The 12,062-nt window shown below is 57.6% G+C and overlaps 2 protein-coding genes across 2 annotated transcripts in view; one reads left to right on the top strand and one right to left on the bottom strand.

The window, feature by feature from the left end:
- LOC113208327 (uncharacterized) overlaps positions 1-9,546 on the top strand; it is a 49,999-nt gene extending 40,453 nt beyond the window's left edge. Inside the window, exons 6-13 of the mRNA XM_052271082.1 lie at positions 2,034-2,184; positions 4,250-4,585; positions 5,087-5,300; positions 6,041-6,215; positions 8,023-8,226; positions 8,311-8,427; positions 8,513-8,718; positions 8,805-9,546. Of these exons, the coding sequence (XP_052127042.1) occupies positions 2,034-2,184; positions 4,250-4,585; positions 5,087-5,300; positions 6,041-6,215; positions 8,023-8,226; positions 8,311-8,427; positions 8,513-8,680 (1,365 nt within the window). The 3' untranslated portion in view covers positions 8,681-8,718; positions 8,805-9,546. The remainder of the gene's footprint in view (positions 1-2,033; positions 2,185-4,249; positions 4,586-5,086; positions 5,301-6,040; positions 6,216-8,022; positions 8,227-8,310; positions 8,428-8,512; positions 8,719-8,804) is intronic.
- On the bottom strand, positions 9,510-11,546 carry LOC113208328 (brachyurin-like). The gene is made up of 7 exons (XM_052271083.1): positions 11,378-11,546; positions 11,096-11,279; positions 10,839-11,008; positions 10,655-10,753; positions 10,233-10,366; positions 9,900-10,080; positions 9,510-9,695 (listed from the first exon to the last, which is right to left on the bottom strand). Exons 1-7 carry the CDS (start codon positions 11,427-11,429, stop codon positions 9,673-9,675), a joined length of 843 nt encoding a protein of 280 aa, XP_052127043.1. The 5' UTR covers positions 11,430-11,546; the 3' UTR covers positions 9,510-9,672.
- Positions 11,547-12,062: the final 516 nt, after the last annotated feature.

Here is a 12,062-nt window from a genome sequence, read left to right as displayed (position 1 = left end):
GTCGCCGGGTGTCGTCGCCGTGTTCGCCGCAAGCAGGGCACCGACACTTTCCTGAATGTCAAAGCTCAGTTAGATCATTTTACCCACGAGAGATAAAAAAATTATTTCCATGTCACGTTCAAGTAAGCTGTGCAACCTGATCAACACCTGTGGTTTACACCCAGTCAAGTTATAAATGGCGAGGGGATTTTACGATACCCCACCTACCGTTTAAATGCCCTCTGGAAAAGAATAATAAGGAGGGACGGTAAGTTTCTGCAAGACGCGACGCTGCTCGGGGCGGTGCGGTCTAATCTGAGCCCTCCTTGCTCTTGCTATGCCGGCATGTGCTGAAACTGCAAGTTTGTAGTAGGCGATAGTGCGGCGCGAGCGGTCCATAGGCTGTTCCCCGCTGCCGCGCTGCACCGACTGACCGTCCCTCTTACGAACCTGTTCCGGCCTCGGCGGGCGGTCCCTTCTTTTTAGACACGCTGCAGACTCGTCGGCGAGGACCTCAATATTAATATGGAGCGGCCCCTTCCGCGAGGCGCGGCGGCCGGTGCGTCGGGCCGGACGGACGCGCGGCGCCTGGAGGCGGGCAGGCGGGCCGGCCCGTGTAGATGGAGATAGCGGCCGGCAGGAGGCCCCGGCCCGGCAGGCCCTGGCCGTGCAAACAATGGGAATTACACGCGTCTTCAATCTCCTTTACGGCACCGCGCGGCGCGCAGCACCTGCAGATGCAACAGCTGTGATATGATGATCATGTTCGTCTCGATCGGCTCGGCGGCCCCGCTGAGCGTCCAAGTCGGACACGGCCCATCAGCTCGCAGGTGCGCCTGCCCCGACCCGCTCGTCGCTTGCTGCAGCCTTGTTTTAGGAGCCCTTGCTACAGGGCCCAGCGACCAATTTGTTGCCAGCGAAAGATGTAGTTTAGTTTTTTTTTTACGTTATTTTTTGTTTCGTGGCGTTAGGCTGGAAACGCGTTTGATGATACTAGATAAGGCGTTTTTCCCCTGTCTCGATTTAGAGTGAGGAAAGAGCGTGGTCACAATTAGTGCCGGATTAAATTAGCAGATAGATGATATGGCAGAGAACTTTTTCACAGTGGATGCTCACATTTCTCCCGTTTTGTTCCTCCTGTGATTTAAGACCGAGTTGTTTTTTTTCCCCCTCTCTCTCTCTCGCGGAGCGTAAACGAGCTGCAGAAGTCCGCGCAAGGAGCACCCGGCTCACCAGCTGCGAACAACGACGCACCTGCTGAAAGCAGGGCGCCAAAATACACCGCAGTGCGCCTTCGCGTGATGCGGGTAGGGACTTCCCTCGGAGGGACCCACTTGTCATATCTGCGCTCTTGCATCTCGCCACACCTCCCTTCTTTTATTTTTTTTTTCGCCCGCCGTTCCCACCTTGCTCTCTGCGCGCGGAACGAGCAGTTAAGCAAAGTCAACGCGGGACACAAAAAAAGGAGCAAATAGAGCACCCTGGGGGCTGCTGGGCCGGACGAGTGGTCGCCGTTCAAAGCCAGCAGTTCCAGCAGGAGGCGGGGCGGGGCGGGGCCGGCCGCCAACGAGACCATCAACACTGTTTCCTGCCCGCCATAAAACCACATTTCATCAGGGCGGCAAAAGTGCGTAACGGGTGTGGGACGCGACGCAGATTATTGCGAGGGTCATGGCGATGTGTCGTCGTCGTCCCGCAGCTCGCGCGAGCAGCAAGTTCGGCAGTAAAAACTTGAGTGATTCAGAGACGCCGGGCTGAAAGGTGAAAGTCCCCTCCTCCAGCTCCATGAGCAGGCGGCAGCTCCGCCACTATGTAGAACTGGCCATGGGTCGCTCTAAGCGCGTCTTTAATTGCTCCTGGGAGCGGCCCAGGCTTATGCTAAACACGACCCACCTCAATATAACGCTTCCGCGCCGTGGAAGTGCCAGACGGAAGTGCGGCGGCGCTGAGCTCGCGGGAGCAGCACGTGTAGCGCCATGAGTTACTGCGGCTCATCACACCCGAGCACGACACTCAAACAACTGTGTTTTGTTTCTCTCCTCTCTCTCTCACAGGTGCTCGAGCTCATGAAGGAGGTGACGGAGGACGACGAGGACTCGAGCGACATCTCCGGCTACCACTCGGACTCGGACTCGGCCATCATGATGTCGGGCAACTCGCCGTACGTCAGCAAGCGCGCCCGCTACAACTTCCTCACGCGCTCCGGTGAGTGCGACGCGCGAGCGGGCCGAGAGGGGACGGCCTGCAGAGGGGGCGGCCTACAGAGGGGGCAGCCCACAAAGGGGACCTCCTACAGATGGGGGAGCGTACAGATAGACAACCTACAGAGGTGACGGCGTACAAAGGGGACGTCCTACAGAGGGGACAGCCTACAGATAGACAGCCTACAGAGAGGGCGGCCTACAGAGGAGACAGCTCACGGAGAAGACAACCTACAGAGGGGTCAGCATACGTAGGGGACAGCCCATAGAGGGGACAGCATAGAGGGGAAGGCCTACAGTAAGACAGCTTTCAGAGGGGGTGGTCTACAGAGGAGACAACCTAAAGCTCGGCTCACAGAATGCACATCCTACAGAGGGGACAGTCTATAGAGGGGACAGCCTACTGGGGGGACAGACAGCTGGTGGAAGCGGGTGGGCGCGGTGGGTAGGCCGACCTGTCGCGCGCAGATGCCCTGCGGTACTGCCTACCCTCAGGGCGCCCTCGTGGAGTAAGAGACACATAGGCCGCCGCCTGTTGGATATGGAGGCAGGGCTCTGCCGGCGCTGCTACCCCCCCCCCTCCCCGTTTTTCCCCGCTGCCGGCCTGCCACCGGGCAAGGCTCAATGAGTAATGCCACCGCCATTCGGAGTCCCATTCGAGTCTCATTCGCCTAGCAGCGTACAAGGGAGCCATCGCATCGCCACCGTGTGGGTCCAATAGCGCCGGCTCCGCCATCATCACGCCCATCTCGCACTCAAAGGCGCCGACACGCACACACACATACACACACACAATCACACACTGCGCGGGGAGGATGCGGCTGCGGCATCAGGGAAAAAAACATGTGAAGAGTAGGAGGTGTTATATTGTGATGAGTACATAGAGGGGGGAAACGAGGTGGGGAAAGCAGGGGGGGGGAGGATTTTCTTGGAATGCAACGGAGGCGGCGTATATGTATGTAGTACGCATCGTTCCGAGAAGCACACACACACACACGCGTACGAGGGACAGCAGCATGCTGTCGAATTCGGGCCAGCCGCCATCATTACCATCACTATCGGCCTGCAAATGTGTGTGTGAGTGTGTGTGTGTCCCGGCCAGGAGATAGAAACATGACGGTTTATTATTATCGTTATTATTCACTGACTGCGGGAACCGAGTGCCGCACACGGTGGTAGTGCAGTATAGAAATGTGTGTGAGAATCAACTCAGTCGGTAAATGAAAAAAAAAAACAACTGAAATGTAAACGTTGATGTTAACGGGGCGTGACAAAAAATCACTGAAGACATGCACAAATAACATTTTGCGATCCCAGGCTTACACACTTTACACTTCTTGCTGCTTCGTGGCCAACTTGTTCCCCCGGACGAAGGATGGATGATGATCACACACAAACACGAGTTATCCGAGAAGCCAGCGGAAATAAGTGTTGGTTATTTTTGTTGCCGTTGAAGCGGGGATACCGATTTGTTCGAGTGACGAGCCAATTGGAGCTCGCGGTGCAGGTTAGTCATCGCGAGAGCAGATCGCGGCCGAGCGATAGCGGTGGCTGCGCGCCCGGCAGCGGCCCCGCCGGCCTACACGCCCGCCTCGTGTCGCACCAACGAGCGGGGGGAAAGGGGCGGTATAGGACGGCCGGCACTGGTAAAACAAGTGTTTAATGTTGAACGCCAATTGGTGTTTAAGTTCAAGTGTGCATTTTCTCAACACGTTGTGGCATTTAACTAGGTAAACGTCAATTGGTGTTTAAACTTTAAACACTTCCGAAAAGTATAGCAGCTGCAAGCCACATGGTTTCTATAGATTTGTGTGTGTCCAAGTGTGCAGAGTCTAAACGTTTACAAAACGTTTAAAATGTGCACACCAACACCACGCAAGTGTGCAACTTGAGCTAAACACCATGTAGTGTTTAAAATCATAACTTAAACACGTTGGTGTTTAAATTATGCACACGTTGTTTTACCAGTGGGGAGTGGCGGAGCGCTACCCGCGAGATCCACGTCGATGGAGGAAGGTTTCGAGGTGGCATCAATCAGTGGCTCACGGCGTGTCTCCTCTCTGTTCTAGTCCGCTCCTCCAGCAAGTGCTCCCGCCTGAGCGTGCTGGGCGGCGCGCTGAGCGGCACGCTGGGCCCGCTCGGCCCCAAGCTCTCCACGTCCTCCGGCGTGTCCTCCGGGCTCTCCTCGGGCGGCAGCGTCCCGGACAGCTCCGAGTGCGTCGAGTGCACGGCGCGCGGCGGCGGCGCGAGCAGCGGCTCCGGGTCCGCGTCGTCCAGCGAGGAGGCCCTGTCGTCGTCGTCGCCGACCCCGCCCACGGCGTCCCTGGCGGCCGGCAGCCACGCGCCGCAGCGGCTGCGCCACCTCAAGCACAAGAAGGACCTGCTCAAGAGCAACTCGGTGCCCGGTGAGTAGGCGGCCTGCAGCCGCTCGCGGCTCGTCTCCCCTTTACGACCGGGTCCGCTGCTGAAAGCAGGCGCCCGGGTAGCCCCGCCACGCGAGGCGCGCATGAGCAATTAATTCATAAAATGAAAAGGCGACTTGCTCGCCGGGAGGGAGAGTGGGGTACTAATGTCGTCCCACTCGTCCACGACCGAGGCGTGAATAACTCCCCTGCTAAGTGTACAATTCTGCTCAATTCAAACTAGAATTCAATCCAATTCAATTTAACTCAACACAGTCCAGCAGTAACTCAAAACCAATCCAATCAATTTAGTCCAATTTCAAGTTAATTCAGTGCAGTAAAATCGCAATAATTCAAACCAGTTCAATGACAAGTCAATCAATTCAGTCCAATTCAAATTCAATTCAAGCCAATTCAAATTCTATTTACGAAATTTGTACACCTAATTCAGGAGTTATCTACCCAACTCGTCCACGACGCTAACGTGTTCTTCTCGTTCCGCAGGATCGGCGCTGGGCGGCGGGTCGCGGGCCAGCAGCGCCGTGCCCTGCTGCCAGGGCTGCCAGCCGCGCGCCGTGCTGCAGGTGCTGCCGCCCAGCGGCGAGCGCGAGGCCCGCGAGGCCCGCGAGGCGGCCCGCCTGCGCGCCGAGGTGGACACGCTGCGCTCGGAGCTCGCCGTCGCCAAGACCCGACTCACCGCCGCCGAGGAGACGAGCAGGTGCTGTAGCGCTGTAGCGGCGGGCCCCGCGGCGGGGAGGGACGCGACGCGACCAGTGACTTTCACTCTCGTTCTCGAGCCCACGTGCCCTGCCGGCGGGCGCAGCAGGGCGGGGCACTTACGGGCGCGGATAATCCGTTCAGGAGCCGGCGGCGTGCAACGGCTCTTAACTTGCAGCCATTTCATTGGATCGTCGTCGTAGTCACTGGTCAATGACTGAATAACATGACTTTGACGCGCGCGTGGAAAATAGTTATTATTATTGCAAGTTTGTCGCGTTGTAAATTTAGTTTCTTCAGCCGATCGTTGCGGTTGCGTGTCGCGGCGGTGTTACACGACGTACTCGCGCCCGTCCAGCTGTTGTGCTCACCCTGCAACCTAATGATTGTGTTTCTCCCAAGGCGAGTGTGTCACTTGCAGCCTGGCGGTCCGCGACGGGCTGCGGCCGGACCGACGGGTATGGTGCGGAGAGGGCACGCCAGGGCACGGGACACTGATGCAAGCCGACTGCTGTGGCGCGCGACCCTGGCCGGCGTTGGTTCCCACGGGAGCCGGCCCCGTCGTGACAGTCAGCTGTGATATTATTATTTCCAATGCAGAACACAGACGTTTCGACAGATTCCGCCACCATCCCACCGGTGGACACTCGGAGCAAAAACAATGACGCTACACTCAATCCATTTCATTTCGGCTCGGCCCTTCCCCTGCTGCGTTGCGCTGACCTCGTTCTTATGTTGCAGACCTAGCAGCCTCCCCCCTGCAGGCTCCGACGAGCTGGGCGCCGAGCGCCTCGTGGCGTGCTATGCCAACCTGTACTCGCAGGCGCGGGTCGACACCCTGGACGCGCTCGACGCGCTACCCGCGCTGCGGGACGCCACCGAACTTAAGTCTAAGATCTTGTTTTCTGTCGTTGTGGTGAGTCCCCGCGCTGGTGCGGCCCCCCGGGCCCCTACACCTTCTTCAGGGTGCCCCGCTTACCTGTCCTTTCCTCTTTCCGTTTTCCGCTACCCGGATGTAACAAATATACGTGCGGCGAACCGAACATTAATTTTTTTATCGACATCTTTGTCTGAAAACCTAAAAACCTTTGTGATATTACTGTAACTTTAATTTGGAGATAATAAGTAACCATACACAACAAAAACAAACAACCGCAAAAAGTTTCAGTTCGCCCGCGGCCTTTCGATGTTAACACGCGCCTTGTTATTCTCTGTCCTTTACGCACACCCTTCCGCTTGAGACACTAACTCGCTTCCAGCCCAGAAAAGGGCCGTAATGCATGTAGGCCTTGCACGAGGCCATGCTCCCCGCCCCGCGCCGGGCGGGAGTATCCCCGGGAGTTTATCCCCGCCGGTGGCTGTCGGTCCGGTCCTCTCCACCAACTGTCCTCTCCGACTCACGATCAGGGCCGACACTTGATCCGACTGGACTGGACTGGATAAGAATGCAGCTCACGAGAAAGTTCTGTGAGCAGATACAACAAGGGGCGGCTGGCCTGGGGGATAAAAAGTGGTCCGGAGAGGAAGAAGTAGGAAGGGAGGGAGGGAGGGAGGCATGTCACCGAAGGGCCTTTGCTCCGTGGCCCGTGTGTGCTCGTGCGCGCACGTGCGCATCGCCGAATTTTACGGCCGTATTGTCAGAAGGCCGAGAGCACCGTCATGCAGATCGAGGCGCGGCCCGCTTAATGCCCTCCAGTGCCGGACCAGGGACCAGACGGCGCTTCCATGACAACAGTGATTTGGGCGCGAAATTTTAAGGGCCATGCGCGGAGGGCGTCTGGATCGGCTGGCTCCTCCTTTCCTGGAACTTGTTGAATGCCGGGCGACCGGGCGGCCCGCCGCCCAGCGCCCCGCCTCGACCGACACCCCGGGTCCCTTTTGGTCCTGTCAACTTGACCCAAATTATTGTTTCTTTCGGCTTCCCTCATGTTTTCACCGCCAGCCCTCCTCCCTTTGCTTTGCATTTGCTCACGATATCTCGTAAACGACACACGGAGGAGAGAATTTAAATTTCTCCCGACCCGACTCCGACTGACTGGGGAACAAAAAGAATGATCGAACAATAGTGTAGTAATTTGGGCTCAAATGCGACGCCCGCAAAACTGTGAATATATTTGCTCTGGCATGTAGGGAATACGTGGAAGATCTTACCCCTTGCCTATCCTGTACAACTTTATTGGGAGCCGGTGAAGGAGCGACCCCTCTTCAAACTCTGTCCTGCTATGAGCAGGACGGCCTGGACGCACCCCGCGCGGCACGCGCGCGCGGCACGCTGCACCCGGACAGGGGCCTGGGGCCCGGCGGGGGAGCCGTGCTGCACGAGTGGGTGCCGACAGGCCGTCCCTGTCCTCTCTGCCCGATAATGATTCTGGTCCGTTTTCGTCTGTTTCCCTGCCTTCTCCAACCACCATCCTACCCGCGCCTCTCTGAACCATCCGCACGCAAACTTCTCTACGCCTGCCTGACAACGCCTGCCCGACGATGCCTCCCCGACGACGCCTGCCCGACGATGCCTCCCCGACGACGCGTGCTCGACGACGCCTGCTCAACGACGCCTGCTCCACGACGCCTGATCAACAACGCCTGCTCATCGATGCCTGCTCGACGACGCCTGCCCAACGACGCCTGCTCATCGATGCCTGCTCGACGACGCCCGTCCAACAACGCCTGCCCAACGACGCCTGCCCGACGACGCCTGCACGTCGACGACCGCCGATCAACAGCTCGCCTTCCGTTCCGCCCAGAGCCTGCTCGCCCTCAAGAAGGACCACATTCGCCGCATCCTGCACCTGCCGCCCCCGTCGGCGCCCGCCGCGGACCAGCAGAAGGACCCCGCGAGCACGGCGGCGGCCCAGGAGCTCGAGCAGCACGTGTCGACCTACCTGCGCAGGACGGTGGACACCTTCGACCTCACCAAAAGCATAGACGTGCGTCAACCTCCTGCTCGCAATCCCGCTGATAATTTCCATCCGAACCCTTGCTCCCTAACATGTCAACATTTTTGTCCACAGGAGGTTTGCAGCCAAATTTGGGCCACGCTGTACGACTACCCGAGCCTCAAGGCGTGCACGGGGCTCTTGCAGTACGTGCGAGACTCCATGCGCTTGGCGTGGGCCCTCGTCAACCAGGTACAGTCAACGGCAACCGACAGAGATGGGGCACACGACAGAATTCGAACGCAAAACTATAAACGTCGCTCATTTTTTGTGTCAGAATCCTACGTACGTGCTCGAGTACGAGCAGCGCCACTTTCGACGAGACGTCCACGTGCGCTTCCACTCTTCCAACCCCGACAGCGAGGCCATCCGCACCTACCTGTGGCCCGCCCTACTCGAGGGCGCCGGCGGGCCCTGCGTCCACAAGGCCGTCGTGCTCACGTAGGGAGACGGGTCGGAGACGCGCGCCCAGCCCAGACCGACGTAAGTTGCGAGGGAGTCTTGTCGTCGAGGAAAGTGCCACCATGGTGCTCGTGCACGTCTTCACCCACATGTCCGTCCTGCCCCAGGTGCCGGGTGAGGCGGCGGCGGAGTGTTCGCCACGCGAGCTACGCCCCGTAGCCGGTGCCCGAACAGCGGCCGCAGCGCGGGGGCACCCTGGAACACCCCGGCTATAGCAGTGCGCATAGCTGGCGTGCTGACCCGGTGCACCCCCCCTGGCCCCCCGGACTCCGCTCCTCCTCGCCCCGGGCCGCCCGGGCCGACGGCCTGCCCCCGGTCGCCGCCGCCGCATCAGCCGGCGCAAGGAATGTCAGCATTTGCAACACAAAATGCCAGCCACAGTTCCTGAGCGCGAGAGGCCTGCCGCCGGCCCGCCCGGCCACCCGGCCGCCGGACCCGCGCACCGCCCCTCCTGGAGCCGCCTAGAGCCAAACTTGAAAGACTTGTAACTAAAGTGCTGCGGTTGATACTTACTACTCCTTGATTATTAAACGGGCAGGCCGCCCACCGCAGCCATATTGTGGCGCCCGCCCTCACGCTCAGGCGATGCTCGTCGGAGTATCGTGCGAAGTGCACCGCATAGTAGTGTTCGCCCCGGTGCCATCTGTACAGCCGTAGCCTTACAGGAGCGTCGACGGTGGGAAGAGAGTTCTCATTCAAAGTGGATCGCCACTTTGTATTTACACGACACCACCCACTCGTCCGGCTTCCCACATCCGTCGAATCGCTCTGAGTATATTCTTCCCACTTTTATATTGTATTTTCCCATGTGATTTTTTTGGTTTATAAAATAAATGTAATTTATTCCAATTTCTCATCTTGATTTGATCTTTTTGATTGGTGGTAGGAGGTGCTGATCGGTTCCGATGGTGACGATATTTCGCTGGGACGCTTTTTTTGCAGTGCAGCGAGCGCGCGATGGTCGGGGCAGCGGATTTACCCTAGATATCTCGAAGGATCTGCCGCAATAGAAACAATTGATCCAGATTAGAGAAAGAGGGAGAAGGATGGACAGAGTCGGGCTGGCGTCGGTGTGTGAGTTATCTCCGAGGATTATCTTAGATACGAAGAATGCATACACACACACACGTCACGCGAAATAGAGGAGGATTAACCATAGCATCGCTCCCTTTACGAAAAGAAAACTCATTCGGGGGACTTACATTCGAGGGGGAAGTTGATCCCGGTCGTCTCCGACAGCCAGTCGTAGAAGACGTTGACGCGGGTGAAGAAGATGGGGCAGCCCTTGGTGCATCCGCCGGTGCAGGCCACCTGGCTCATGAGCCCCACCTGGATCAGGTTGCCGTCCGTGTCGTTGAGCGTGAGCGGACCGCCGTTGTCCCCCTGCGGAATGTCACCAATACAACAGATGAAGAACACTATCAATTTAATTTCTACCAATTTTCTAAAAGGGATTTGCTTATAGTTGCACTTATAGGCGCACTTAAATGTGTGCTGCCGTCGAACCGTTGCACGATCGCATAGGAAGTACTCACGGTGCAGCCGCTGGAGCCGAGCGCCTCGACGCACATCTGCGAGGCGTCGCTGGAGCCCCACGTGTTGTAGCACGGGTACTGGGACACGATGGGCAGCGTGGTGAACCTGAGCTCCGAGGTCATGACCAACGCGCCTGTGAGGAGTAAGAAGGCGTCATAAGCGTGCCGGGCTCGCTTAGGGGGTCGTCCAGAAAGTAGTTTATCCGTTCACATCAGGTTCGTTCGTCAGGTTATGTGAGCTCGATGCCTGCGAGACTCGGGGTAGGCCACCCCGCACTACACGTATGCGCTAGAGGCAAGATGTTGCCTACCTACAAGGCGCTATGAGAGCACGCATAGGCTGAATTGAGCAGTTTCGTGACGGCGGACGCACTTTCTGGATGATTCCTTAGCGAGGTCGCCGCTCGTCCGCTCACACTCACCTTGCCCCACGTCGTTGGTGTAACCGAAGCCGGACAGGACCGCCTTCTGGCCGGCGTAGTTAACCCCTTCGGGGGCGAGGGCCACCAACGCGATGGTGTCTGGAAGGAGCACGCACAGAGGTTACGGACGGCCGCGGTGCGGACGGTACGGTCAGAGAAGTGGAGCAGAGGGACTCGAGCATACCCGAGAGCTGCACCTCCCGGGGCAGCTGCAGCACGCCGATGTCGTAGGCGGCGCGCCTCGAGTCGTACCTGTCGTGCCTGGCCGCCCAGCTGGTCACCATGGTCACGCGGCCGGCCTCCTTGGCCTGCACCGCGTTGCTCACCCCCAGCATCACGGCCCACTTGGTGAACCTGCACGCCGCGGCGCATCGTCGTCTCAGGTGTCAACGAGTCATCATGGCCCTGGTGTTCGTCACCGACCGCCGCTGCTGCACTTACCCGTCGATGCATTGGGCCGCCGTGAGCACCCACTTGGGGTGGATGAGGGAGCCGCCGCAGAACGGTATCGCCGGGTCGTACAGGGAGCGCTTCTCGCCGAGGTTGGGGTAGATGGCGGCCTGGTGAGGGAACTGCGTCCGGTAGGCCACGTCGCCGTTGATGATGCGCAGCCTGGAGTCGGCGGCTGGAACAACACATCATACATACCGAGTTGAGGGCGTCCATCCCCCCCCCCCCCCTTCCCCCGCCTGGAGAGCTCCCAGCGTGTCGTGCCCCTCTTACCGGCGCTCGCCAGGGCGGCGCACAGGGCGGCGGCGAGCACGAGGGACTTCATGGCGAGGATCGCTGCTGGCCACTGGCTCGTAATCAGCCCGCCGCCCGTACATAAGCCGGCGATATCTCACGACGGGCCGTGTTCTGGTGACGATCAAAAGTGGGCGGAGGAATCAAGTCAATAGATGTGAACGAGTTGAGGGCGCAGACAGAAGTGGAGTTTATTGGGTCTACATTCAGCAGGAAAACAATATGGCGCCAAAAGTACAGTGGAAGAAGAATAAAAGTTGGAGCAGACAAATTACCAACTGTTGAAAACATTAAAACATAACACCCCCACTTAATTTGGCAGCGTAAAATATCAGTAGAAAAATGACCTTGCTATAAAAAAGTTAATTCAAAAAATTAGTTAAGGCCAGAATTAAAAATACAATAGTTGGCCACAAAAATAAGGGATTGAAGATCCTGTTATGACCATCACTAAAAACGACTAGAAATAAGCCCTTGTAAAAATAAAAAAATCTACAAGTACAATAAAACAAAAGGGGTTTTTCTTAAAAATTGGCCAAAATGCCTGAACATTGCTAATAAGCAAAACAAGGTCAAAAATGACTGAGATCAAAAATTGATACATTGAGATCAAATTAAAAAAAAAATTGAAATCACAAGACACAATAGAGAAAATTGACAAAAT

The sequence above is a fragment of the Frankliniella occidentalis genome, unplaced genomic scaffold (genome assembly GCF_000697945.3).
Source record: "Frankliniella occidentalis isolate FOCC.00 unplaced genomic scaffold, Focc_3.1 Scaffold149, whole genome shotgun sequence".
NCBI lineage: Eukaryota > Metazoa > Arthropoda > Insecta > Thysanoptera > Thripidae > Frankliniella > Frankliniella occidentalis.
This window is presented reverse-complemented; position numbering and strand designations above follow the sequence as displayed.